Genomic DNA, 25,997 nt, shown 5'->3' on the forward strand with positions numbered 1-25,997 from the left:
GAAACGTAGAATGAGGACCAAGATGGCGGACGTCGATTCTCCTCAGAAGCTATCAGGGGTGTCTTCGCCACCTGAAGGGGTGGGAGGAGACCGCTGCTCGGAAATCTCCACCGAGCTCATTTGCTCTCTGACCGAGCTGCACGAGCTGGAAGCTGTGTACGAACGGCTCTGCGGCGAGGAGGTGGGGGAGCTGAGCCTCTTTTTTCCAGGAAAATGCAAGGGCAGTGGGACTAGGAGCCTTCAGTCTTGGGAAATGTGAAATGTAGGAAGTTCTCTTCTTGCCAAGGAAACAGAAAAGCACTTACTCGAGAAGCAGGAATGTAGTTGAGTGTGGTTGCGGGGACCTGACATCTCTCTGTTCACTCGGTCTGATGCCTCCAAGCATGTTTTCCTGTTGTCCGAGTGATCTGCCCCACCCCCGCGCCCCTTTGATTAATCTTAACGCTACATTTCTCCACTAAAGTTAGACTTCAGAGTATACGCCGACTCCCTTGCTTCTCAGAATAAGAATAAAGGCCCTTTCGCAACGGCTTAGCAATTTAAAAAATCATGAAACACTTTCACTCCATTATCTCATCTAAGCGAGAAATCACAGCAAATAAACTTGAAGCGTTTTAAGACTTCCTCTTGGGAATGATTTTGGGGTGTAAGTTTAGCGTTTCACTTAAATGCAGGACTTTGTAGAAGCTTGAGATTTTAAGATTCAGGCACAACTATCTCTTCTTGTACAGCTCACTTCATCTCTTGTACCTCTGCGTAGTGTCAAATGAGGGGCATGGGCTATGTTTTGTTGAAGATTCCTTGCAGCCTTCACTTTTCTGTGCAACTTAATGCTGTCAATACATTTTTGAATGTCAGTTAGGTTCCTTGGCCAGTCGGAAGAAAAAACAAAAAAGGTCTGAGCTCTGATCTGAAAGTTTATTAGCTGTTCCCTAAACCAAACTTTTACTAAGGTTGAGCACAAAAGGCAGTTTCAGCATGGGGGTGGAGGAGTCATTGATACTATTGAGTTTTTTTTTTGGAAATATTAACTTCCACCAACTCCAGCAGTTTCTGATACATCTTTCAGCAAGATGTGCTTTATAAAACTCAATACTCTTGACTTAACATTCCTGAACTTGCATTTATTGAGTCAATCAATACTTTGGGGGGAAAATTAAGTCAATTTTAGAGGCAACATATTAGTTTTGTTTTTTTATTTGATGACTGTTGAGGGCAAGTTTCCCTCTGGATCCTACTGGACTAATTTTAATAGAAATGTATAGCTTTTTTTAATGGAAGTATAGTTGATTTACAATGTTTCAGGCATACAGGAAAGCGATTCAGTTATATATGTGTATGTATGTATATATATGTATATTATTCAGATTGTCTGCTGTTATAGGTTATTAAAAGATATTGAATATAATTCCCTGTGCTTGTATAGCTAATACTAGTGGCTATTATTGCCATATACCACATGCTATGTTAAGCACCTTGTATATGTTGTCTTGTTTGGCTCACACAGCAGTCCTGTGGGTTATACATTCCTATCCCCATTTTACCGATGAGGAAACTCAAGCATAAGAAGGTTACATTAGTTAAGGTAATGCAGTAAAAGACTTGACTGAGAGAGAATTATTCTTATACTTTCTGAGTATTGACTATACACTGGAAGAGACTTTACAAATGACACTTTAGATGTCTCATTTTTTATTTTAGCCTTTATATTTTAAATTCCTTCCTGTGTTAGCCACTATGCTAATGAAATTGGATTAAGGTTTATTTCCTCCCTTTGTGGTGTTCACCTCCTAGATGGAGTAAGATGCACATAAGGTAACAATTATTATGTAATATGATAAATGCAAAAATGAAGTGTTGTTAAAGTCCTAAGGGAACTTGGTGAAAGGAAAGACATTTGAAATGGGATTTACCCTTCAGCTAAGTAGCTGGAGTAGATAACTCTTAAGGTTCCTTCTGATCACACTGATGATAGGATGTTTCTCTGTGTTTCAGAAAGTGGTAGAGAGAGAGCTAGATGCTCTTTTGGAACAACAAAACACCATTGAAAGTAAAATGGTCACTCTCCACCGGATGGGGTGAGTCTTCATCTCAGCAAGAGCTATTGTAAATTCCATCAGGGTCCACTGGATAAGTTATTATTTTTCCTAAATTTCTGTTATACAGTGTCAGTTGAGTTTGAATTGTACAGGAGCATTACCTCCAGGTAAAGTGAATACCTAAGGACATAGTTAATTTGTTCTCAAAGTGTACTTGGACCAGCAAGTATCAACATCATTTGGAAACTTGTTAGAAATGCAAATTCTGGGGCCTCACTCCAAACCTAGTATAGCAGAAACTCTGGGAATGGGGCCATGGAATCTCTATCTTTACAAGCATACCAGGTGATTCTGATGTATGGCTCAAGTTTGAGGACCACTGTTTTTATAGGCTTTGTATATTTGTTCGTCATAAAAATTGTTGATTTCATCATCTTCTTAGATTGTTGGTTAGTGCATTTTATGTTCACTTAGCAATTGGAAGAATCTGTACTCTACTTCTTTGGCAGTACCTATTTACAGGTATCTTTAGTAGTTACTGAAATGAATTTTTTATTAAGTTAGGCCTGAGTTTTCAGTAAGCACTCATACAAAGCAATGGAGTGAGCAGAGCTAAGAGTCTTGGGGAGGTACAAAAGTAGTAGAAGACATAGTCTCCATCTACAAAAAATTTTCCGCCTCTTCTACCATCTACCCCTGTGACTATGTGTGCTAACAATGTGTGTTTCCAGTCCCAACCTGCAGTTGATTGAAGGAGATGCAAAGCAGCTGGCAGGAATGATCACCTTTACTTGCAACCTAGCTGAGAATGTGTCTAGCAAAGTCCGTCAGCTTGACCTGGCCAAGGTAATCCTATTGAATTCTTGATATTTGAGTTAGTAGAGGGCATTAGAGAAGCCACCACATTAAAAGTTAAAGCTGCACCATCCAATAGAAACCTAATGGAAGGTACCAAAACTAGACAAAGATATCACAAGAAAACTCCACACCAATATCTGTTATGAATATAGACATACAAATCCTCAACAACACTAACAAACCAAATTATAGCAACATATAAAAAAGACTGTACTGTGATCAAGTGGGATTGATCCCAGGCATGCAAGGTTGGTTTAGCATCTAAAAATCAATTAATGTAAAAAACCATATCAATGGAATAAAGGACAAAAGCACATGATCATCTCATAGACTCAATAAAAGCATTTGACAAAATCCAACACTCCTTTCAACAAACACATTCAACAAACTTGTCAGAAGGAACTTCCTCAACCTGAGAAAGGGCATCTATGAAAAACCCACAGCTAACATCATACTTATTGGTGAAAGACTAAGTACTTCACCCACAAGATCAGGAATAAAATAAGGATGTTAGCTTTTGCTGCTTCTCTTCAACATTGTATTGGAGGTTCTAGCCAGGGCAGTTAGGCAGGAAAATGAAATAGAAGTCATGCAGATTGGAAAAGAAGAAATCTAATACAAACCACATATTTAATTTAAAATTTTCCAGTGACTATTCTTAAAAAGTGAAACAGAAATAGATGAAAATAATTTTAACAATTTAACGTATTTGTTTAACTTATCATATCCAAAATACCATTTAAATATGTTATTACTATAAAATAGTATTAATGAGATGTTTTACCTTATTTATTTTTGTACTAATCCTTTGAGATTCAGTATGTATTTTACACATATACATCTTAATTTGGACTAGTCATGTTTCAAGCACTCAGTAGCCAAAGGTCGTTAGTGGCTGCTGTATTGAATAGCACAGGATCTGGGCTCTTGAACAAGTCAGTCCCAGCCTCAGCTTGCACCTGTGAAATAGCATAACTCTTCTCTATTTGTTCACATTCTGCCAAAATAACTTATCACACAGCCACCAACTCACATATTAAAGTTTTTTTTGAAACACTCTTGCTTATTCTAAAAGAAAATACTTTCCACATATTTTGCTTACTTCATTACTTGGTTTACAGTGTCATCTTCCCAAAATATCAAATATATTCTGTGTGTTATAAATTTAACAATATAAGCCAAGCATAAATATGGATTATCCCCATTCCTGCCTCTAGTAAAACAAATGCTGGTCACATAAATAAAGTTGTATGATACCTTCTGGTGGTACTGACCATGGCCAAAAAGTTTCGTGAGTGGAAGTGTGATTTTAGTTTACCAGTGAAAGCTAAAAAGGACCTCTGGTAACCAGATTCAGCCCCTGAAACTCCCTACCTTCTGGAGAGATTTTTTCTTTAAAGAATAGGACATTGTTTCTAAGCACCAAGCATTTTTGCAGAATCGCCTCTATCAAGCCATTCAGAGAGCTGATGACATCTTAGACCTGAAGTTCTGCATGGATGGAGTTCAGACTGCTCTGAGAAACGAAGACTATGAGCAGGCTGCAGCCCACATTCATCGCTACTTGTGCCTGGACAAGTCAGTCATTGAGCTCAGCCGACAGGGCAAAGAAGGTTGGCATCCCAAACTGTTGATTTGTAGTTTAGTTATAGGCATCTGTAATCTTAGTTTATGCGTCTGAAATGTTTCGTTTAGTTACAGGCATCTGTAATCTGAACTAAGCAAACTCAGCCAGGAAAAGGGCATCTGTTAGAAAATTTCCTTGTCTGATACCAGACCCAATATGGTCTTAGATCATTCAAAGCAGATGTCCTTCCTACGTTATAGAAAAGGAAACTGAAACTAGATCTGCTGTTCCTCTGGCCAGTGGGTTCCTTACACTTTACCATATTACCTACTTATAAAATTAAAATTAAATTCTTAGCTTGGTATTCTGGGCCTTCCATGGTTTTGACCCACCCTATCTTTATAGCCTTATTTCATTCTATTCACTCCTGCATCCATTCATTGTGCTCATGTTTATTGAGCTCCTCCATATGCCAGGCTATGTACTACTTGCAGTACTCTGCAAATACTCTTCATCTTTTTGTTTCTAATCCTTTGCTCATTCCATTCCCCTTGCCTGGAATGTATGTTACCCCTATTCAGGTATCAAAATTCTGCTCATCTTTTAGAAATGTGATATCTCTAGGAAGCCTCTTCTGATTACTTCAACCAGAAATATGACTTTTGGGCACCTTTCTTATGATACTTATCATACACTGAATTACATTATAGTTATTTTGCACAAATCATCTCTTTCACTTGATTGTAACTTCTGTGACAATAGGATCATGGCTGATTCATCTCTTAATCATCCATATTGCTAGTTCTGTATCTTGCACACATGGAGAGCTTAATACATATTTTTGGAAGACTAAGTGGCATATACCTGACGTAGTACCATTCTTTACATTAATTCTCATATTCTCCCCATTTGTAGGCAGTATGATTGATGCCAACCTGAAATTGCTGCAGGAAGCTGAGCAGCGCCTCAAAGCCATTGTCACAGAGAAGTTTGCTATTGCCACTAAGGAAGGAGATCTGCCCCAGGTGGAGCGCTTCTTCAAGATCTTCCCACTGCTGGGTTTGCATGAGGAGGGATTAAGCAAGTTCTCAGAATACCTTTGCAAGCAGGTATGGCCCTGATTGTTTGGCAAGATAATGGTACAGTTCCTGCCTGCAGATTGGGGCACTGGATAGATTCAGTGTCTGTGGATACTTTTTCACCTCTGGATTTGACTCCCCTTTTGTGCTGTACCCTAGCAGGACTGGCTGCATACATTCATTCAACACTTATCCATTGCCAGTCAGCTGTGTACCAGGCATAGCCTCGACATCTGCTGATGTACATTTATTTGCAGCAGACGAACAGAAGGTATAGGAAAATTAAAATGCAAACTCTCTGACAAGTTGAATCACCCCTTCCAGGCTGTCAGCCGGGAACTGGCTTCTTAAGAGCATTCAGAGATGTTGATTCGTGATTTTAAGACTACATAACAAGGCTTGAGTCTCAAAATAAGACTTGCACGGGGCAGGGTATAGCTCAGTGATAGAGTGCGTACCTAGCATGCATGAGGTCCTGGGTTCAATCCCCAGTACCTCCGTTAAATAAATAAATAAACTTAATTACCCCCAAAAAATAAATAAATCATTTTTTAAAAAAAAAGAATTGCATTAAAAAAAAAAAAAAGACTTGCAGGGTGGGTGGAAAACCCAGGCGTGAATCTTAAAAATTGAGATGAAACAAGTGAGGTCACTCAAAGTTAAAACAAAACAAACAGGCTGAAGTTAAAGTCTTAGCCTCCTTTCTCCCCAACCTTAGATGGAGAGAAGCAAGTATCAGCAGACACATGTGCATAAGAGTGTTGGTTTTTTTAACCATGTGTCAGAGTGCATCCTGCCCCTTCCCAAATTCTGTATAATGGAACACTATTTGGCCATTAAGAAAAATGAGATGGTTCCATATGTGCTGACATATTTCACTCTCTAATATATGTGGTTTGTTAAGTTAAACAAATAACAGTATGCTATCATTTCTGTTTAAAATGAGGGAGGTGGCAATGCAGATGTATGCTTGTATAAATAGGATATTTTTGAAAGGGTTAATAGTGCTTACCTCTCAAGAGAGGAATTAGGAGACCAAGAGACATAGGTGAGAGGAAGAACTACTTTTCACCAAACACTTCTTTGTTCCTTTTCAATGTTTTAGTGTGTTTTACTCATTCTGAAAATTAATTAACTAAAAATAAAATATAACTGCTTTCTGGTACTTTTTTTCCATGTGGAACCTGGAAATGGCTTCTCCTTTTTAATCCCTTAAAAGTCCCTTCCACAGTATCCAGATCCCTTGCCCTGCTCAGCAGCTGAAGCACCGTTAATAACTTTGAGTTAAACTTTGAAAAAAAAAAAAAAAAAAGGAAAGCATTATTTATACTTCTCAATGGAAGAAGAGTTATCACTGTGTTAATTCCTTTGTCTTGCCTGAGGCCCAGACAACCCAGAGCCCCCAGGGGACATTCCTCTGTGCTGTTCAAGCCTCAAGGGAAACATGGGAAAAAGAAAGCCAATAGGAGGTCTTTTTTGGAAAACTGAGGCTAACCTTTGGTCTAAGAAATATATGTGGATTTTCTACTTTTTTCAGGTGGCCAGTAAAGCTGAGGAGAATCTACTATTGGTTCTAGGGACGGACATGAGTGATCGAAGAGCTGCAGTCATCTTTGCAGATACACTCACTCTTCTGTTTGAAGGCAGGCAACTTTCTCCACTCTCAGGAAACTAGAAACACTTGTAGCACCTACATCCTAGCTTTTCTTCTCACTAGCCTGATGCCTTTAATTTAATCCTGTACTTTGCTATGTATTGATTTATTGGAGAATTAACTTCCCAAGTCAGTGTCTGATTAGTAGAGATTAGAGTTCTTAGATGTTGTGATTCTCCTTGCCCTCGAGACCCAAACTCTAAGAGTGAATTTAACCCTAAAGTCAATGACTAGGAAGAGAGTGATGCTTATTTCAAAAGATGCTCCTGTAGAAACTATCAGTATAATTTATCAAATGCCTGCTGGTATACTCAACACTTTGCATATTTAACAGACAGATTTGCTTAGCTCCTGGCACTGACAAGAACCATTTGTATTCATTTTGAGAAGTAAGATAACCAAAAAGGGTTGAGTTAGACCCCAGTTCAGTCCTGGATGGAAGAAAGGAGTTTAGTCTTCAGGGAAGAATATTTGGAATTCAACCCTCTCATGTTCTCCCTTCTAGGGATTGCCAGAATTGTGGAGACCCACCAACCAATAGTGGAAACCTACTATGGGCCAGGGAGACTTTATACCCTGATAAAATATCTGCAGGTGGAATGTGACAGGCAGGTGGAGAAAGTGGTAGACAAGTTCATCAAGCAGAGGGATTACCACCAGCAGGTAAGCAGGGAAGCTTATAGATGGTTTGGAAACAGCATTAGCCAGCAACACCAAATAGAATAAATTGGAGGGGGAAGTAAAAAGGTGCAGCTGGGAGAAAAATACCAAATGCAGACTAGCCTGCATCATGCCCCTCAGCAGCTTGCTTTGGACTTGAAGTTTTATCAGGGTAATGATGACCTCAGTACAAGACTTGAAAAGGAAATAAAAAGAGCTAAAAGGAATACAACAGAAACGTTAGACCAATTCTCTATCACAGAGTGTGCAACAGTGCCTCTGGTGATATAGTGAGATTTTATTTCTTAAGGTCTTCTTATTCAGTATTAAGTAACTTGTCTCAAATTTCTCCTTAGTTCCTTAAGTGCTAAAGATAACATTTACTTTTTCAGAACTTTATTTCTCCATTCCTTTGAGCAGGTAAAGCAAGAGTAGCACTTAGAAATACAGGCAGCCCCATATAATTTTATTTCTAGAACTCTAGGAGACTGTAGACAGTAGTCCATTGGAACAACATTAGCATCACTTTTAAGTGCAATAATAGGGGTTAATGTTAGCATATAAATCAAAAGTAAATCTTTGGCTCCTCATCTTGAGAACCTACTTTTGACTTGTCTGTTAAGCAAACTAAACCGAAACATTCTTATGCCAGAAGTTTGGAGTGACCAGCAAGGGGCAAGTAGAAGGAGGGAGGGGAAGAGCATTCTCATTTCTGTGGTATGTTGCAGTTCCGGCATGTCCAGAACAGCTTGATGAGAAATTCTACGTCAGAAAAAATAGAACCAAGGTAATAATCCTCTTTTCTTTAGCCCATAGAAGTTTGAATTGGTAATCAAGAATCAGAGACTACTCTCCTACAGTGTGGTTTATGTTTTAAAAATACTTTATCCATGACCCTTTTTTATTTTAATGTAATAAAGCTGAAAAACAAAAGCACGTGAACAGCGAATTTGTATTTTGTAAAGAATGATAGATCGTTACCAATATTTTCGAAGCCCCCAAAGTGACTCTCCTCTTCTCACTCCCCCAAAGGTAACAATTACTCTAAAATTTTAAACTTAATTTTTTCTAATAAAAGTAATATATGCTTATTTAAAGAGAATCCAAACATAAAAATGTATTGACTCAATCAACAAATTTTTACTGAGTACATATTATGTGCCAGGCACTGGTCCTTGGTACTGGGGATATGTTAGCAAGCAAAGTAAACAAGACATAATTCTTTCTTTGAGGCATCTATGACCTAAAAAGTAGACAAATAATAATAAGTAACACATACATACTGTGTACTATATGTCAGACATTGTTCTAAGCATTTAACAAATACTAAATAATTTAATCCAGGTTTTCTCATCCTCTGTACTATTGGAATTTTAGCTGGGTCATTTCTTCATTATGGAGGATGATCCTGTACATTTTAGGATGTTTAGCAGCATCCCTGGCTTCTCCCCACTAGATACTGGTAGCGTGATGTCACCAAACACTGCCAAATGTCCATTGGGAGGTAAAGTCACCCCCAATTTAGACCACTGATTTTAATCCATAAACATTTTTTACAGTTGAGGAAACTGAAGCCTGGAGAGGTTAAGTGACTTGCCTAGGATCATACAGCTAGAAAGTGGCAGAGCAAAGAATAAAATCCATCCAGTCTGGCTCTAGAGTTGGTGCTATTCACCATTATAGTATATTCAGTGTAGAGTACAGGGAAGCATGTAAAAATAGATGTAACCTAAGCCATTGAAGCTCAAGAAAGAATCCTGAGACAGTGAGCTTAGATGTGAGACTTTAAGATTACATAGGAATAAGAGACAAAAAGTATTCCAGGTGGAGTTGGGAAAGCATGTGCCAAGACCCTGTGTATTTGAAAAACTGAAAAAGGCAAGTGTAGATGAAGCCCAGAGTTGGAGAGAGCCTGATATGAGGTGAATGTGGAGAGGCTGTTGGGGTCAGGCTATTCAGGGTCTTGTATCCTAAAAGCTATGGAAATCATGATTACAATATGACCAGATTTACATTTTGAAAAGATCTCTTGGACTTCAGTGTTGAAAATGAGTTAATTTTTGTATGTAATGTCAGGGAGGGGATCAGCTTCATTCTTTGTGATGTGTGTATGGTTATCCTAGCACAATTTGTTGAGAAGACTATTCTTTCCTTATAGAATTGTCTTAGCATTCTTGTCAGAAATCAGTTGACCATAAATGTAAAGATTTCTGGACTCTCAATTAATCTATATGCCTATCCTTAATGCCAGTAAAAACCACCCTGTCTTGATTGCTATAGCTTTGTAGTAAATTTTGAAATCAGAAAGTGTGAGTCCTCCAACTTTTTTTTTCCCCAAGATTGTTTTGGTTGTTTATATGTAAATGAATGGAAGTGGGACACAGTTGAATGGAGTATCCTAAAAATTCCCACCACAGCTACATAAGGGGATAGGGCAGTGTGATTTCTTTCACACGAAGCATGGATAATTTTTACTCAAGCCACTAACAAAAATCCATCTCCCAATCTCTTATTTTGCCCTGGCAGGATTTTAGCGGGGGCATAATTCAGGAGAAACATGTAAATGAAATACGTGGTTGACAGCTGTCTTGAGATTATAATCAGGCTAGCAGAGCTAGGATGACCATCTGGCAGAGCTGACCCTTCTGGGCGCAGTGAGGAGGAGAGTTTGGGACTATGTTTGCTCTACAGCTCTTATGTCTGAAGGAATCCAGTGTCCTGCTTATTCCTTCTGCTCCATGTGCCTCAGGGAACTGGATCCTATCCTGACGGAGGTCACCCTGATGAATGCCCGCAGTGAGCTGTACTTACGCTTCCTCAGGAAACGGATCAGCTCAGATTTTGAGGTGGGGGACTCCATGGCCTCAGAAGAAGTAAAACAAGGTAAAAGGTGTTTCCCATGTTCTTTGGGATGGGATGGGATGGGGTAGAGTTGGCACTGTTTTGTAATTGTTAAGCCATGGGTCCTTTAATAAGCCCAGGGCTGGTTAGTCTCAGGCAGCAGGTGGGAGGGTGTCTGTGAACAAATTGACTCCCAGGAGCAAGTCCAGACTTTCCAAATTTTAGAATTGGTCTAGATCTTTGAGGCTTTCTAATCATTTTACAGATGAGAAAAGCTAATGGTAAGAATGGTTAAATGATTTTTCTCTGCTCTTTTCCCCACACTGTGCTTCCTCACCAGCTCAGATTTGGGGATTGGTGTTCAATTTAAGTAGATGATATGTACACATGATAGATAGTTAGATGGATAGAAGAAAAGATATGTATAACTTCATGAGGGAACTTTTGGGAATGATAGGGATATTCTAAAACTGGGTTGTGGCTATTGTTACAATATTCTATATAAAGTTACTAAAAAATCATTGATTTGTACATATACAATGGGTGAACTTTATGTTGTGTAAATTACACCTCAGTGTAGTATTGAGGTATAGTATCAAGAAAAGAGCATGTAATATAAAGAGTATACAAAAGAGTATATGGTATAAGGAAAGCCTTTCACCCTCCCCCTTGGTCTCCCAGTTCCCCCACTCACAACTTTTGAATTGATAAATATGTTGAATAAAAAGATGTGTCACAGTTCTATTTCATTGACACATTGACTCTCCAGGTTTTTAAGAACATTTAATTTCTGCTAGTTAAATATATGCAGAATTCCCTGAACTGAAGACCTGAAACTGACCCAGCAGCTGTGGCATTCTGCATGGCTAATACCAATAATACAGGGCAAGGGAATTATTTATATAACCTAGTGGTACTGCCTTGAGTTGGTGTTTAAAGGAGGATATATGCTCATTTAGAGTTTGGAGTTTATTGCTACTAATAATGACTGTGTATGTTCACATGTGACTATTTAAATTTAATTGAAATTAAATGAAATTAAAAATTCAATTCCTCGATCACATTAGGCACATTTCAAGTGCTTAATAGTGGCTACCATATTAAACACCACAGATATAGAACATTTCCATCATTACAGAAAATTCTGGTTAGAGAATGAAATGTTTTATACCAGTATATTTCAGTCTTTGGCCTAGAAACTTACATCTTTTGAGTCTTACTAATTAATTCTAAGGAAATAATGAAAAAGAAGTAAAAAGTTATTGTACAAAAACGTTAACTAAAATCTCCAATTACTGTGATTTACAATTATCTCTAATAATGGCAAAACATTTGGAAATTACCCAGGTGTCTAAAAATAGAGTAGTTTAAAAAAATATGAACTATCTACCTGATAAAATACCATGCAGCCATTAAAAATGAATAAGCTAAAAAGAAGAAAAACTAAGCTATGTAGAAACACTGAAATACTTATAATGTAATTTTTTAAGCAAAATATAAAAATGTATGTGTACTGTGGTTATAATAATGTAAAATATGTATAGATTTGCAACAGAGACTAGAAAGGAACCTGAAAAACTGAGAAAAGTTGATCTATTTCCCTTGGGGAAGAAGAGTGAGTATTCCTTTCTTGGTTGTCCTCTAGAGCACCAGAAGTGTCTGGACAAACTCCTCAATAACTGTCTCCTGAGCTGCACCATGCAGGAGCTGATTGGTCTCTATATTACCATGGAGGAGTACTTCATGAGGGAGACTGTCAACAAGGTAGGACAAAGGGCATGTCCCTTGGAAATGGGGCTTCCTGTCCAAGAAGCCAGGCTGAAAGCAGTGACTGAGGTATGTCAAATTTCTTGGTCCTGCTTTGAGAGTACCCTGCATAGACTGACTGTACTGCTTTGAATGGTTAGGGGGCATCTTGGGAGTGGTTATCCTCTTCATGGACTCAGCTAGGACTTCTTTCCAAGGATCACAAAAGAACACCTCAGCTCCTCTGGGAGCCTACCTGCTCCCTGCCTCCCTAAAGGCATGAGGGTGAGGAGCCTTGGGGAAGAAGGACCTCACCTGATGTCTTACATCCCATGTAATGGATGTTCCTAAGGCAAATGCCCTCCATACTGAATTTCCTAACATGGTGTTCAGTAGGGAAGTGAGCTATTTTGGCAAGGAGGAGCCACACCAAGCTATGACCAGAATAAGCTGTGTTGGGAAAACTGTGGACAAGGTACAAAAAAGGGAGCAGGGCCAGGGCCTGTTCCAGAACCATCTAGAACAGTAACATGCAGACTGGGGCCCTCACTGGGTGCTTTGCCTTTTGGGTAGGCTGTGGCTCTGGACACCTGTGAGAAGGGCCAGTTGACATCCAGCATGGTGGATGATGTCTTCTACATTGTTAAGAAGTGCATTGGCCGGGCTCTGTCTAGCTCTAGCATTGACTGTCTCTGCGCCATGATCAACCTCGCCACCACAGAGCTGGAGTCTGACTTCAGGTACAGTTGACGCCCTTTCTACTTTCTAGGAAGCAAAAAGGTTCTAGTTGTGATTGATTTCTGAGCCCCATTTTGTTTCTTCCTTTTTTCCCTTATGATTTTAGTTCAGTTCTACACAGGATATAAGCTCCTATCCATAGCATGACATCTTAACGCCAGGCAGTTGTACAGCAACCAGATATCTTATATGCAAAATCTGTGTTTCCTGGGCCGGACTGGAGGAGTTACTGGCCCTCAGACCTGGGAAAGAGAACAAGCGGCTCAGATGAAGGCAGTGGTTGTAACATTAATCATGGTTACCATTTCTACAGACCAGGCACTGTGCTCATTTCCTGCTCTTGTTTAGTCCTAATAGTGACCCTATGAGGCAGGAACCATTAGCTCTCTCTTGTAGAAGGGGAAACTGGGGCTTAGGCAGATCTCACACCTCATAAATAGTAGAATATGGAATAAAGTCTGACTTTTGAAACCTAGTCTCAACACTTACATGGTGCTGCATTTCATTAAGCTGTACTACATCTTCTTGAGTTTGTTGGAGCTCACTGGCATTAAATAAAAGCCTCATAAGGAGTAGAGAGTTAGCCAGTCTCCTTTGTGTGTTCTTGTCACATCAGTGCCCTTGAGGGGGTGTTGGCCTCATACCCTGGCTGCTCAAAGTCTCCTACAGTGATCTCAGGGATCGGTTATTTCCCTGAAAGAGCAACTCATGTTGCTGGCTCAGAGTAGTGAGCCCTCTGGTGCTGCTGTCCTAGAGGCCAGGTTGAACGCTGTCGATTCCCATATGTTGTTCTGCCCCCAGGGACGTTCTGTGTAATAAGCTGCGGATGGGCTTCCCAGCGACCACCTTACAGGACATCCAGCGTGGGGTGACAAGTGCAGTGAACATCATGCACAACAGCCTCCAGCAGGGCAAATTCGACACTAAAGGCATCGAGAGCACTGACGAGGCCAAGCTGTCCTTCCTGGTAGGTAACCCCACAGGTCGGGAGCTGGTCAGTTTATCTCAAGAGGTTAAACTGTGACCTCTAAGCACAGTATAATCAGCCTTCAACTGGAGACTTCCTCCAGTGTCTGTGTAGAGGGAAAACTCCTTTAAGGAAAGCTCTCCCTAGAAAGAAGGTTCTGAAACTATATCTTATTACCCATGGACCTATTTCAGAGCAGCCTGAGCCAGGACATGCACTGTTCCTGGCCTGGAAGGCTGGGTGCCTCAGCTCTCCCCAGTGCTCATTCCCAAGACCACTACCCAGCTGTTCAGGGGCCCCACTGAGTATTAAGCTTGGCTTGCATCTGTGCCAGACCCCCAGACCACTTCTCTGAGAACAGTCCCACAGCATGGGTTGGGGGACAATCCTTCAGGCCTCCCAGACTGCTTTTCTAGCAAACTTCTTAGGCCTTCAACTTCCTCAGAAAGGTGACCTTAAAGCCCTTACTACCCAGCATGACAGATGTGATGAAGCAGTGAATCTTACTAGTTGTGTGACAGTTAGGGAAGTAGAAGTGTGGAAGGATGAAAGGAATTATACAAGGTAACAACCAATTTGTGATGAGCCCAAAAGGATGCAGATGAGTCCTAAGCCAGTGATGAGGCCTGTCTGGCACATGTTGTCCTGGCTTGTGTGGGAACAGTGCTGTGAGAAGTCATTCTGCTCTACCCTGACATTGGCCAGACTCTGAGTCTTCTTAGCTTCTGTGGTTCAGAGCCTGAAGGAAACATCCAATAGCAGAGCTTTGTCAACAGCCCACAAATGGGATCTCCGAACACTCTGGGGTTGGATGCAAAAATGTATATATGTTTTTTTCTGGAAGCAGGGTCCTTAGCTTCCATCACATTCTTAAAGGGGTATTTGACGCCGAAAGAATTGAGAGATGTTGCTTTCAGACACAGAACCCTAAATGCACTAATATCTACCCCATCCCTGTGCCCAGGGACCCATAGTAACTCCTCCTCAGACAGTTTCAACATGAAGACTACTTAGGCAGCCCCACTTTCTTCCTGTCATTGGAAATATTTTCCCTGGGCATGGGTTCAGTTGATCTGGGATGTCATGGTTGTTGCCAAAAAATAGGACCAGTTCTAAGAAATTACTGCCTCTGAAATACGGTACCTTTGGAGAACTTTGCCATAATGTCTGACAACCAGCTTCTTATGGTCATGAACTGACTTGAATTTTTCTTTTTATTTGCATTCTATTTCATTTTTTACATAAGTTTTTACAGAACTTACTTTCATTCTTTGATTTCTCTGCTCAGAAACAACTTCTTGCTACTTACCAAACCAAAACTAGACAGAAACCTTTGCCTAGTGTTTTGTTGAAGGCCTCCTGAATCTGACCCATCCTATCACTCTAGTCCTATTTTCTACCCTCAGCTCCACAAGTCCCCATTAGGCTGGCTGCTGTGTGTTCACACATTCACTGCTCCCATTCAGACAGCTTCATTGTTTGGGGCCCAACAAGAAAAGGTGATGCTAAATGCTTGGTGACAGGTTCCTACATTTCCTGAAGCCAAGTACTTAAAATGTCATCACTCCCACCACAGGGCCTATTTCTTATGTCACCTTGATTCATTTGGCTGTCAGGATGAATTCCCCAATAGTATTGATACATCATTCACCATGAGCTGGGGATAAGCCCAGTGAATGCATGCTTACAAGGACTATCAGCACAAGGAAACTTAGAAATCAATACCATTTGAACCGAAATCCATTTTCCCCTCATGATAGGTTTTTCTTATGCCCTAAAGCACCTTCAAAACATTTAGGTTGTAGCTTTCATCCTTGAGCTATCATGACAGTGCAGTTATTTCTCTGGAAACTTGTGAAGTTAGCAGCCTGGTGGCATGATAATGAAAGGCCTTAAGTCTCATTTATTCATCATAGAAGTGGCCTTAGCAGCACTGTCAGCAGCATGATCATTCAATATTGGCTTCAGGACACTGACAAGGCCAGTAGTCTTGTGGAAGACAAGAAGGACATTCTAATCTCAATCCCTGGGTTTCTGGGATTCTTCTCTCACCCTGAAATCCTGAAGCTCCTGACTCATCTCTTGACATTTTAGTTCCTCCCAACCTCATCCTGCCTTGCTGGTCATGCCACCAGCACACCAGTTCAGAAGCAGTGTGATCTCAAACTCCAATTTCTCCCACATATGGCCTCTAGATTAGTATTCCCAAACCACAACTGTGCTCGTGTGGCATTTGCCTGCTTTAAATAATCCTCAGTGCCACCCCATTATCCACAGGACAGCATAGCACCCAAATCCCAGTCTGACTTCTGTCTCTGTAGCTCCACCTTTTATCGTTTCCCTGCACATGTCTGTGCACTGATTCTGCTTATCCCCAAATACTTTAGGGGATTTTCTGCTACTCTGCATTTGCTTGTGTTAACCCTTCTCCAGAAAACATTCACTCATTTATTCAATATATAAATTTAAAAACTTCTACATATCAAACACTGTCCTAGGTTCTGGAGCTGTGCTGCCCAATATGAGAGCCATTGGCCACAGGTGGCTATTTAAATTTAACTTTAAGGAGGGAGGGTATAGCTCAAGTGGTAGGGCGCATGCTTAGCATGCATGAGGTCCTGGGTTCAAGAATAAATAAATAAATAAACCTAATTACCTCCCCCCCCCTAAAAAAATTAAACTTTAAAAATCCAGTTCCTAAGCCATATTTCAAGTACTCAATAGCCATACATGACTAGGAGTACTGTACTGGACAGTTCAGATTTAGAATATTCCCTTCATCTAGAAAGTTGTATTGGAGAGTGCTATCCTAGAGATATGGCTGTAAAGAATACAGACTAGGTCCCTGCCTTCATTGAGCTCTCATTTTAGTGGGAAAGGCAAACAAGAAACAGACAAGACAATATCAGATACTCCTAAGACTCATTAAGAAAATATCAAACAGGACAGTAGGCTAGAGGGAGGCTGATGGGGGTGGAGAAATGTACTCATCCTCCTCTCCTGTCAGAATTGTGTTCTAGCCTTTTAAGTTCTGCTTATTTACCAACTGTACCATGGGGTTTCCTGGAATACCCTAGACCAAAATATTTTCTTTCCTCTAAATAGCCATAGCAGTTTGTTCCTTAATTATCACTTTTGTCACCTGCTCCTCTTTTTAATATTTTATCAAAATTTTTATTTCCTTCATAACCCATGTAGCAGTTTTTAATTACTATTTGGTTGAAGAAAAACCTCCAGGGTGGTAACATACTAAAGCACTTCTTCACCTGGAACTGCAGGTGGCCTCTTGTACCTTGAGGGAAGCGAGGAGTTGGCCTATTCACCTGCACCTAGAAAGTCTTTGCATGTGTCAGGGAACACATAAATAATGAGCAGATAGCCACGTTTCACAAGATTTTTTTTTCCCATGGGATTCCCCATGTTGCCTACCCCAATGAATCCAGTTGAAGTCTTAGAAGCCATTGACCCAGAACACATTGCTGCAAGGTTGGCCACTGCCAGCTGGCAGCTCCAGTACTGGAGGCCAGTGGCGGCTCCATAGAGCCATGAGGAGGCTGCCATGCTGCCCCTGCCCCACTTCCCCACAGTGACCTCCGAGGCTCCTCGCTCACATGCTGCTTTTTATGATCCGTGTTTCTGCACGAAGCTCCTAAGGCAATTGATTTATGAAAGAAGGAGCCTTTGGTCTAGAGTGGGGAGACCTAAATTCTAATTCTGGCACTAGCACTGTGGCCTATCACTCTGAATTTCTGTCCCCCTACCCTGCTTTATTTTTCTTCATGGCCTTTATCGCTACCTGATACTGTATTATCTGACTTCCCTTCTGGAATGTAAATTCTGTGAGGGAGTGGATTTTGTCTGTTAACTGCTTTCTTCTTGGTACCTAGAACAGTGCCTGGCACATAGTAGGCACTTTAAATATTTGCTGAATCAAAAGTTAACTGACCTAGGTGAATCATTTTACCCTCTTAGGAGTCTCGTTTCCACCTGTGAGCTGGCTTGACAATACAGTTAACCCTTGAACAACATGAGTTTGAACTGCACGGGTCCACTTACAAGTGGATTTTTTTCAGTGGGTGACTACTACAGTTGGTTGAACCCGTGGATGTGGATACGGAAATTCAACTCCAAGTTATACAATGATATTTTATTGCTCCCCTAGCCCCCACATTGTTCAAGGGTCAACTATACTTGTTTTGCAGAACGTATTAATCAGAGTCAGCAAACTAATGAATGAGAAAATGCCTCATAGGTGGCAGACTCTCAGGAAGCATTTCTTTAATGAATGTCAGCCTCTATGTCACTGGTCTGGGCTTAGAGGTTTGGAGCCCCAGAACTTCTCCCAGACCTGCATGCCTAAACGTGGAGCAAAAAGACCTAAAACTGGGTCACTGCCTCTGAGGTTGGATGACTTTGCTGCCTTGCTGTCAGGCCCAGGAGAAAGGGCAATCCTAGTTCACCATTCTGCGCACTCTGACACCTGAGCCCCTTACCTGATGACAGTGCTATGGTTGGTCCTTAACCTCCCTGAGCCTCAGGAGTACAACTGTCAGCCAGTTTGGCCTTGGAATGGGTACAGACAACAGTAAGCAGGATGTCACATTCCTCTATCCTTGTCTCCCAGGTGACCCTGAACAACGTGGAAGTCTGCAGTGAAAACATATCCACTTTGAAGAAGACCCTGGAGGTACAGGAAAAAATTTTCAGCTTTCAGTGGCTATAGCCTCCCCAGGCCTCCTTTGAGAACGAGCCCTGTGCACTTTTTCTTTGGGGGACTGTGACATTCCCTGGCATTAAGCCAGTTCTTCAGAGCACTTGAGGGGATTCATTAGTGACTGACATGGTAGAAAGGCATCTCTGAACTGTGGAAAGAGCTGACCCATGAGTTGGGAGATCAGAATTCAGATTAGCTCTTCAAGCACATACTGGACATGGTACCTTGGACAAGTCCTTACTCCCTGAGCCTCAGTTCTCTCACCTATGAAATGAGATACAGATCTCCATCCTTCCCTGCTTTGGGTTTGTTGGGTGGCCTAATAAGAAAACAGGGTTGAAAGCACCTTATAAAAGTGATAAAGTCCTCTATAAATTTTGAGATTAAGACGATATAGGGTTCACTTAACCCTGTACAGAGCCTGTTGCTGTTACCATTTTTTAAAGGAAGGCCACATAATATAGTGGAAGTTGCTTAGGCTTGGAAGTTATATACTCCTGAGTTCAGGTCTCCGCTTGACCACTGACCAGTTGTGCAGCCTGAGGCAAGTTCTCTAATCTCCCTGAGCCTCAGTTTCCTCATCTGTAAACAGGGAAAATGGTCCCTGCCCCACAGGTTTGTTTTGAGACTTGAATGAGATAATATAAAGCACCTGTAGTGGTAGTTAATGATTGTATTCGTAGTTATAAACAGCAGCGTGGAGCAATCACCTTGTTAAGTGTTAGAAAAGAGCCCAACTCTCCCTACTCACAAACTCTGCCTCTTGGAGAGGAGGGAGGCCAGGGTCCTGCCTCCCCAGTGGGCACTCATAATAGGGAAGATGCTTTGCTACAGAAGCATGGGGCTCAGCACCCAGGCTGCGATAAGTGTCGGCTTTCAGGCTGAGCAGACTGAGAAGGCCAGGAGCCAGCACATGAGAAGAGGGCCTAGGAGCTGACAGGATTCCTGAGAGAGGCTGAGAGAGAGCAGTCAGGTGGGAATTTACAGTAGTACGTTCAACTAATGGCAACCCAGGATTTGAAGCCAGGAATGTCTGACTCTAAAGGTATGAAAAAAACTTCTGATATTTGTGTTTCTTATTCACACTCCCTGACACCAGTACCCTCGTATTACAGAGGGGAAAGTGGAAGCCAAGTAGCTAGCCACAGGATCAAATCCAGGTTTCCTGAAACCCAGCAGCATTCTTGCCTCAGAGTAACCAGAACTCCTCCCAGGGAAGGCTGCAATAGGAAAAATGGCTGGTTGCATGTTGGTCTCCTCTCCACCCTCCCTACACTCCTGTGACCCAGGCATACTCAGAAGCCTGATGGCTAGGTGTTCTCCCCTAGAGTGACTGCACCAAGCTGTTCAGCCAGGGCATTGGAGGGGAGCAGGCCCAGGCCAAGTTTGACAGCTGCCTTTCCGACTTGGCTGCAGTGTCCAACAAATTCCGAGACCTCTTACAGGTAAGCCCCAGGTTTAACTGCCGATTGAATCCTGAGAATATTGTTACTGGCTTATTAGGGGCTCTGTGCATATAACGAAATGGGGAAGGAGGTGTGAGGGAGTAGAGTGCAACCCACTGAACTTGTCCAATCCCTTGAAGACTAAAGGCTTTTCAGCAGTGCACCAGTCAAGCCAGCATTCTGGTCCTCTAGAATCTCCACTTGGCCCCCACAGTGCCAAGAGCCCTCAGAAAGGTGCTTGGAGGAAACAACCACGTGATTACTCAGATCTGCTTGGCCTTAGCCAGAGGTGCTGCCAGGCACTCAGAAATCTCTTTTGAGAGTTTACCAGACCAACCACACCACCTTGTATCTGGCCTAGATCTGAATTGGCACATATCTGGAAAGGAAGAGGTTGTTCCTAGCCTCTTTGATTGGCATTATCTCTATTAGACTTCAGACAGGGCTGCAGAAAAGCCTCAGAGCTGAAAGAATGTCTGACAGTCAAAGGATGGATGGGGCAGGAGAAGGGAAGGGATGGGGGCATACACCTTCTGTGTCTGATGTGTCTCTGCCTTGTCCTCCAGGAAGGGCTGACAGAACTAAACAGCACAGCCATCAAGCCACAGGTGCAGCCTTGGATCAACACCTTTCTGTCTGTCTCCCACAACATCGAGGAGGTCAGACTGACCATGGGCAGCCATCAAGGCCAGGATTACCTCTCATTTCCCAGCCCCTCGCTGTAGGGCAGTGGAGCAGTCTGAATGGACTAGACCTTACATATTTCTCAGGCCCACTTCCCTCACCTTCGAAGACTAGGTTCCTCCCAGAAACAGGTTGTTCCTGCAGTCAGAGGGCTCCAAAAGACATCTGAAGGGAGTTTGCCTTGAACTGACACATTCTCTTTTATTGAGGCTCTTTTTGCCCCACCTCTCATAGACTTAGGAGCTTTTTTTTGTAGCCTAATCACTTCATTCCTGTGGAACATGAGATTCAAGAGAGAATAAACTGCGAGGAGCTTTACCCTATTGTGTGGGCCACTGCTGCAGTCCAGTGCCATTTTCTGGTCAGAAGTGTGATACAGAAACAGCAGCAGTTTCTACCAGCCTGGTTTTAAGCTGGTTTTAGGCTGGAAGAGTCATAAGCTACAGGAGCTGTTTTCTTAGAGGGGTGGGAGTGGGGTGGAGGTGAATGGTATTTCTTGGAGAAGCCCCCAGTGACCTAACCTACCTTGCTTTCTGACATTAGGAAGAATTCAATGACTATGAGGCCAATGACCCTTGGGTACAACAGTTCATCCTTAATCTAGAGCAGCAAATGGCAGAGTTCAAGGTGAGCAGGGGATCTTGGGACTGGCTTATAGAATTACCCACCTCTTCCCAAACCAGCAGCCTGAGGCTTCTCATCACACTCCTACTGGGAACCCTGGAAACCCTTCCAATCTCAGCCTGTAGAAATAGTCCCACAGATTCCTGTGGAGGCAGAGGGGTGAGGTGGGACTCCTGCTGATGTCTAACCTCTGTGTGCAGGCCGGCCTGTCCCCAGTCATTTATGACAGCCTGACCAGCCTCATGACCAGCCTTGTTGCAGTTGAGTTGGAGAAAGTTGTGCTGAAGTCCACCTTCAACCGGGTAACGTCAAGGGAGCACAGGTCCCTGCTCTGTTGTTTCCCTTCTAAGAAAGACAAGTCTGTCCCCTGTGTCTGCTACCCCTATCTTGGCTTAGTCCTACCCTGAGGCAGTGGAGCCAACTGAGGCACCAGCTGGCCTTGCAGCCTAGCACTGAGCAAAACTGGGGGCCCATTCTTCTTGGCCAGAAGGCCAGGCCTTGAACAGTAACTGGGTTCGTGTTCCCCTGCAGCTGGGTGGTCTGCAGTTTGACAAGGAGCTGAGGTCACTCATTGCCTACCTTACCACGGTGACCACCTGGACCATCCGAGACAAGTTTGCTCGGCTCTCCCAGATGGCCACAATCCTCAATCTGGAGCGGGTATGTGGGGCTCCCTTGGCCTCGACAGGGAAAGGTGACTGGGAAGAGAGGCAGAGACAAAATTTGGATCCCTGCCACTCCCTCAAAACCAAACTCCACCAGCAGCCCAGCCCTGCAGGCCACCTTCTTCTTGGGCATCCCTGCTCTGCCTCTGGTAGAAGCCAAGGCCTTATCTCAAGATAACCCCTCCTTGCTCATCTCTGTTCTTCCCCACAGGTGACCGAGATCCTAGATTACTGGGGCGCCAACTCTGGACCACTGACATGGCGCCTCACTCCTGCTGAAGTACGCCAGGTGCTAGCTCTGCGCATAGACTTCCGCAGTGAGGACATCAAGAGGCTGCGCCTGTAGCTGCCAGGGTGAGCCCCACTGGCCCATCACACTTCAGGGCCCATTCTCTAAGTGGCCACAGCCCAGAAGCTGAGCAAGTCTATCTGGCTTGGGGGAATTCTTGACAGCCCAGACGATTCCACTGCTGGCAGCAGGGAAACAAGACCTTGATTCAGGCCTCTCTCTGTAAATAGACCTGTCTGGGTGGTGCTTTGGGGACCGTCTCTCCCCACCAAGAGAGGTAGGTCCCCATTGGCTCCTAATTAGGTGGGAAAGCCAAGGCAGGCCAGCCTTCTGCATGGGTGGTCATTCTTTCGTCCTTGGATGTTGTCGCAAATGAGCTGCCTCTCTGTCAGTCCTAAAGGACTCGGATTTATCTAGGGACCTAAGGAATTAGGTTTACTCCAAGGAGAGGCTGTGATGTTTATGATCACCCTGAATAAAGACACTCCTTGGAGATATGCCAGTGTGCTATTTCTAGGAAGGGCTGGATGCTCCAGGGCAAGACAGGTCCACCAGATGCACTGAAATTTGAAGGCAAAAGCCTAAATCCTCAACCTCCTCCCATACCCAGAGTAGCACATGGCTACCACCATGACCCAAATAATACCAAGTGCCTTATCCAATCCCAGATCGTCATCCCCTCTTGGGCCCTCAGCACCAGAAGCTGGGATCATCACAGGGGCAGTTTCCCACAGTGCTGGGTAAATGGGAATTGTTCCCAGCAGGAACATAGAAAAACTATGAGGATAACCTTAAAGGGCAGAGTGAGTTTATTCCAAGAATACTGCAGTCCTGAAAACCCATGGCCCACAGGCACTGGGTCACGTGGCATAGTCCATACTGTTGCTGGTTAAGGCCTCAATTAGTAGTGACTTGCTGCAGGACCACACTGGCTATCTGCCACAAACATGAGGATGGACCCTCATCCCTGTTCCCACTCGCCTGTCAAGTCAGCCTGGGAGTGAGTGTTGAACAGGAAGTCTCTACTCAGGCAAAAAAATAAAGCCTGACCTCTAAGGAAGGCCACAGGAAATGCCTCTTCAGGGTCAGCCTCATGAAGGGACCCCAGCCATCTGCTAAGGCTGGTTGTCATCTCCTTCCAGGCCCTCGTGGAGAGTGAGTAGGCCAAGTCCCAGGCTGGCCCATCGGATTTGTAGAGGCCACAGGGGATGCTAAGCTTAGGACCTTCCCATGTCCATGTGGAGCAGAGACTAAGTCTAAGCCACTGTCAACCTGGAGGTCACAGTCCTGTTCCCAAGCACCATCTCTGCTTCACCAAGTTTTAGAAAGGGCTGGGCCTGAACTTGGGTCAGCTTCCTTTGGGCAGATTCACAAAAAAAGTAGATGAAGAGTAGAAAGCTGAGTGCTCCCATGGGGGAAGGAAGAGGGGCTGCTATGGCTCCAGGCTTTCTCCTCTTGCAGAGGGACAAGCCGTTATGGGAAGGGGCATTAGGTTGAGGTCTCAGTCCCCAGTAGCTTCAGGCTCAGGCCCTGAGTGTCCACTTCTACCAGGTGGACACTGTAGTTCCCAAGGCCCTAGGAGCAAAGAAAAGGAGGTTATTAGAGGGCTCTGGGCAGATTTCAGATCATCAGCAGGTTGGACTGGGGCTGCAGGGTCAGGGGGACCTGCAGCTATAGCCCCTGGCTATAGCACTATAGCCACAGTGAGGGCTCCTGTCCCCCACCAGTTACCATATGCCGACCATACCATACCTCAGTCTTGGCCAGCACAGCTTCCAAAGCCTCCTTTTGCCGTGGCTCCTTGGTCAATAGATAGAGAAAGCCCCCGCCACCTGCCCCTGCCAGGCTCTGGCCATGCACGTGGGGGGCCAAGACATCCATCATATGCCGCACAGCCAGTGGTTCACAACCTGGAGCCATGAGCTTCTTTTGCTCCCAGTATGACGTTAGGCACTGGCCCAGCAGAGGCAGGCTCCCTGGGGTGGGAACAGAAAAGGAAGTTGCGTGCCTGAGCCAGGATACCACTCAATGCCTATTTGTAAACTGAATGGGGTGCCAAGAAGTACTACTTAACCAGTGTCATGGTTAAGAACCTGGACCCAGTTACTAGCTGGAAACAGGAGTGATAATACCCACCCACAGGGTTGTTTGAGGACTAATGAGCATAGAGCAGCTGGCATGGTACCCAGCATACTATTCAGTGAACTTTGGAGCCCTAATCAATTCTGACTTCCTGGAACTTGGCTGTGGAGCCAAGCCTCTTCTCCCATCTGCTTCCTGGTATGTGGGACTGGAGGCCTTCCTCAAGATGTAAGTATTGTCCTGAGATAAGACTTCCACCTGAGTGTGGGACCCTGCAGAGGATAAACAGTAGGCTTCTGTCCCCAGGGGCCTCATGCCTGGGGCTGGTGCCAAGCCTGCAGAGGCCCCTAGCCTCAGACCCACAGGCAACAGGCATTTACCCCTGGTGCCTGAGTCCAAGGAAAAAGTGCCTCACCTTGGCGGAAGGCTTCAGCACAGGCCTCAGTGTGCTGCACCAGGTTGTGGGCATTCTGCACGACATCAGGCAGCCGGGCATACCAGCTCCTCAGTACATCCTACAGATGGGGCAGAAGGCGTGCAGAGAGTCTCAGCCCAGCTGAGCTGTCTGCCTTCCTCCCTCTTTCTGGGGCCAGGGCTCACCTGCAACAGATTCCGGGCCAGGCGGGTCTTGCCAGTGTACACCAGGAGCAGGTGGTCATTGAGCTTCTGTACAAAACTCGCAGGCACAGTGATCTCTTCCACCTCTACCTTCAGTGGCAGCTGAGCCTGGGAGCGTCCCACCTTGATACCAGGCATAAGGCCACCCACTTGGTCCTGCCAGCCACCTCCTACAAGAGCCCGGGCCCCATCACTGTTGTTTCCCTTCTATCCCAACTTCCCACTCCCATTCTAGGCTCTTGGCTCTGCTTCTCTGGCAGGGACCAGCATGGGAAGACAGCGTCCCACAACTTCAGCTGAGAAGTGTGCAGCTTTGCAGTGAGCTGTGCAGCTTCTGCCCCAGACCTCGGATCAAGATGAACCCAAGGAAAGGGGCTTCATTCTGGAGCCAAGCTTAGAATACACAAGGCCCAAGTTTTGTTGCAGAACTAACGTGTGATTGGAATTGGGGTAAAGCACATCAAAGGATAAAACCTTAGACTAACCTTTCCTCCTGAGGAGGTATGGTATAGGACTTCCCTTGCAGACTAACAGTCCCTGCACCCTGTCTTTCCTGATAAAGGGTGTTGATTTAGAAATAAGCTTTTCAGCATCTGTTACTGAAACTGAAATAGCTTGTTCACATTTTGCCTTAGTAATGAAAGGTATGGATCTCTTTTCTTCTTGCAGCTATATAAAAATGACAAAACTTGAGATAATTCTGGGATAGGCCCTTGATATTTTGGGA

General features: G+C 43.6%; 2 protein-coding genes across 9 annotated transcripts in view; one reads left to right on the forward strand and one right to left on the reverse strand.

The window, feature by feature from the left end:
- Positions 1–25,851, forward strand: COG4 (component of oligomeric golgi complex 4). Of its 3 annotated transcripts, none has more exons than XM_032486718.1 (20): positions 1–181; positions 1,996–2,078; positions 2,771–2,885; positions 4,336–4,510; positions 5,380–5,573; positions 7,081–7,186; positions 7,703–7,860; positions 8,586–8,644; positions 10,607–10,740; positions 12,344–12,462; positions 13,018–13,184; positions 13,984–14,149; positions 18,774–18,836; positions 20,192–20,308; positions 20,875–20,967; positions 21,536–21,619; positions 21,817–21,918; positions 22,148–22,276; positions 22,493–22,635; positions 25,506–25,851. In XM_032486718.1, the coding sequence occupies exons 1-19, from the start codon at positions 11–13 to the stop codon at positions 22,625–22,627; spliced, it is 2,370 nt and encodes a 789-aa protein (XP_032342609.1). In that variant the 5' UTR covers positions 1–10; the 3' UTR covers positions 22,628–22,635; positions 25,506–25,851. The 3 variants fall into 3 exon arrangements, with proteins under 3 accessions (XP_032342609.1, XP_032342608.1, XP_006172790.1); XM_032486717.1 differs by having other exon boundaries at positions 25,531–25,851; XM_006172728.2 differs by lacking the exon at positions 25,506–25,851 and having other exon boundaries at positions 22,493–23,067.
- FCSK (fucose kinase) overlaps positions 23,357–25,997 on the reverse strand; it is a 17,944-nt gene continuing 15,303 nt past the window's right edge. For 3 of the 6 annotated variants that reach the window (XM_032486714.1, XM_032486715.1, XM_032486716.1), the window contains 4 exons: positions 25,253–25,440; positions 25,068–25,167; positions 24,323–24,546; positions 24,004–24,145 (listed from right to left, as the gene is read on the reverse strand). In XM_032486714.1, the coding sequence (XP_032342605.1) occupies positions 24,059–24,145; positions 24,323–24,546; positions 25,068–25,167; positions 25,253–25,440 (599 nt within the window). In that variant the 3' untranslated portion in view covers positions 24,004–24,058. Of the gene's footprint in view, positions 24,146–24,322; positions 24,547–25,067; positions 25,168–25,252; positions 25,441–25,997 lie in introns of those variants that run through there. The other 3 variants (XM_032486713.1, XM_014551391.2, XR_004322505.1) reach the window with 3 other exon arrangements.

Source organism: Camelus ferus, chromosome 9 (assembly GCF_009834535.1).
Source record: "Camelus ferus isolate YT-003-E chromosome 9, BCGSAC_Cfer_1.0, whole genome shotgun sequence".
Lineage (NCBI taxonomy): Eukaryota > Metazoa > Chordata > Mammalia > Artiodactyla > Camelidae > Camelus > Camelus ferus.

What these genes read in the sequence shown, in the direction of transcription:
- COG4 (XM_032486718.1), top strand. Translation starts at nt 11, where the DNA reads ATGAGGACCAAGATGGCGGACGTCGATTCTCCTCAGAAGCTATCAGGG. An exon ending in TCTCCCACAACATCGAGGAG is followed by an intron (nt 20,968 to 21,535) that starts GTCAGACTGACC and finishes TTCTGACATTAG; the next exon opens with GAAGAATTCAATGACTATGA. An exon ending in CAATCCTCAATCTGGAGCGG is followed by an intron (nt 22,277 to 22,492) that starts GTATGTGGGGCT and finishes TCTTCCCCACAG; the next exon opens with GTGACCGAGATCCTAGATTA.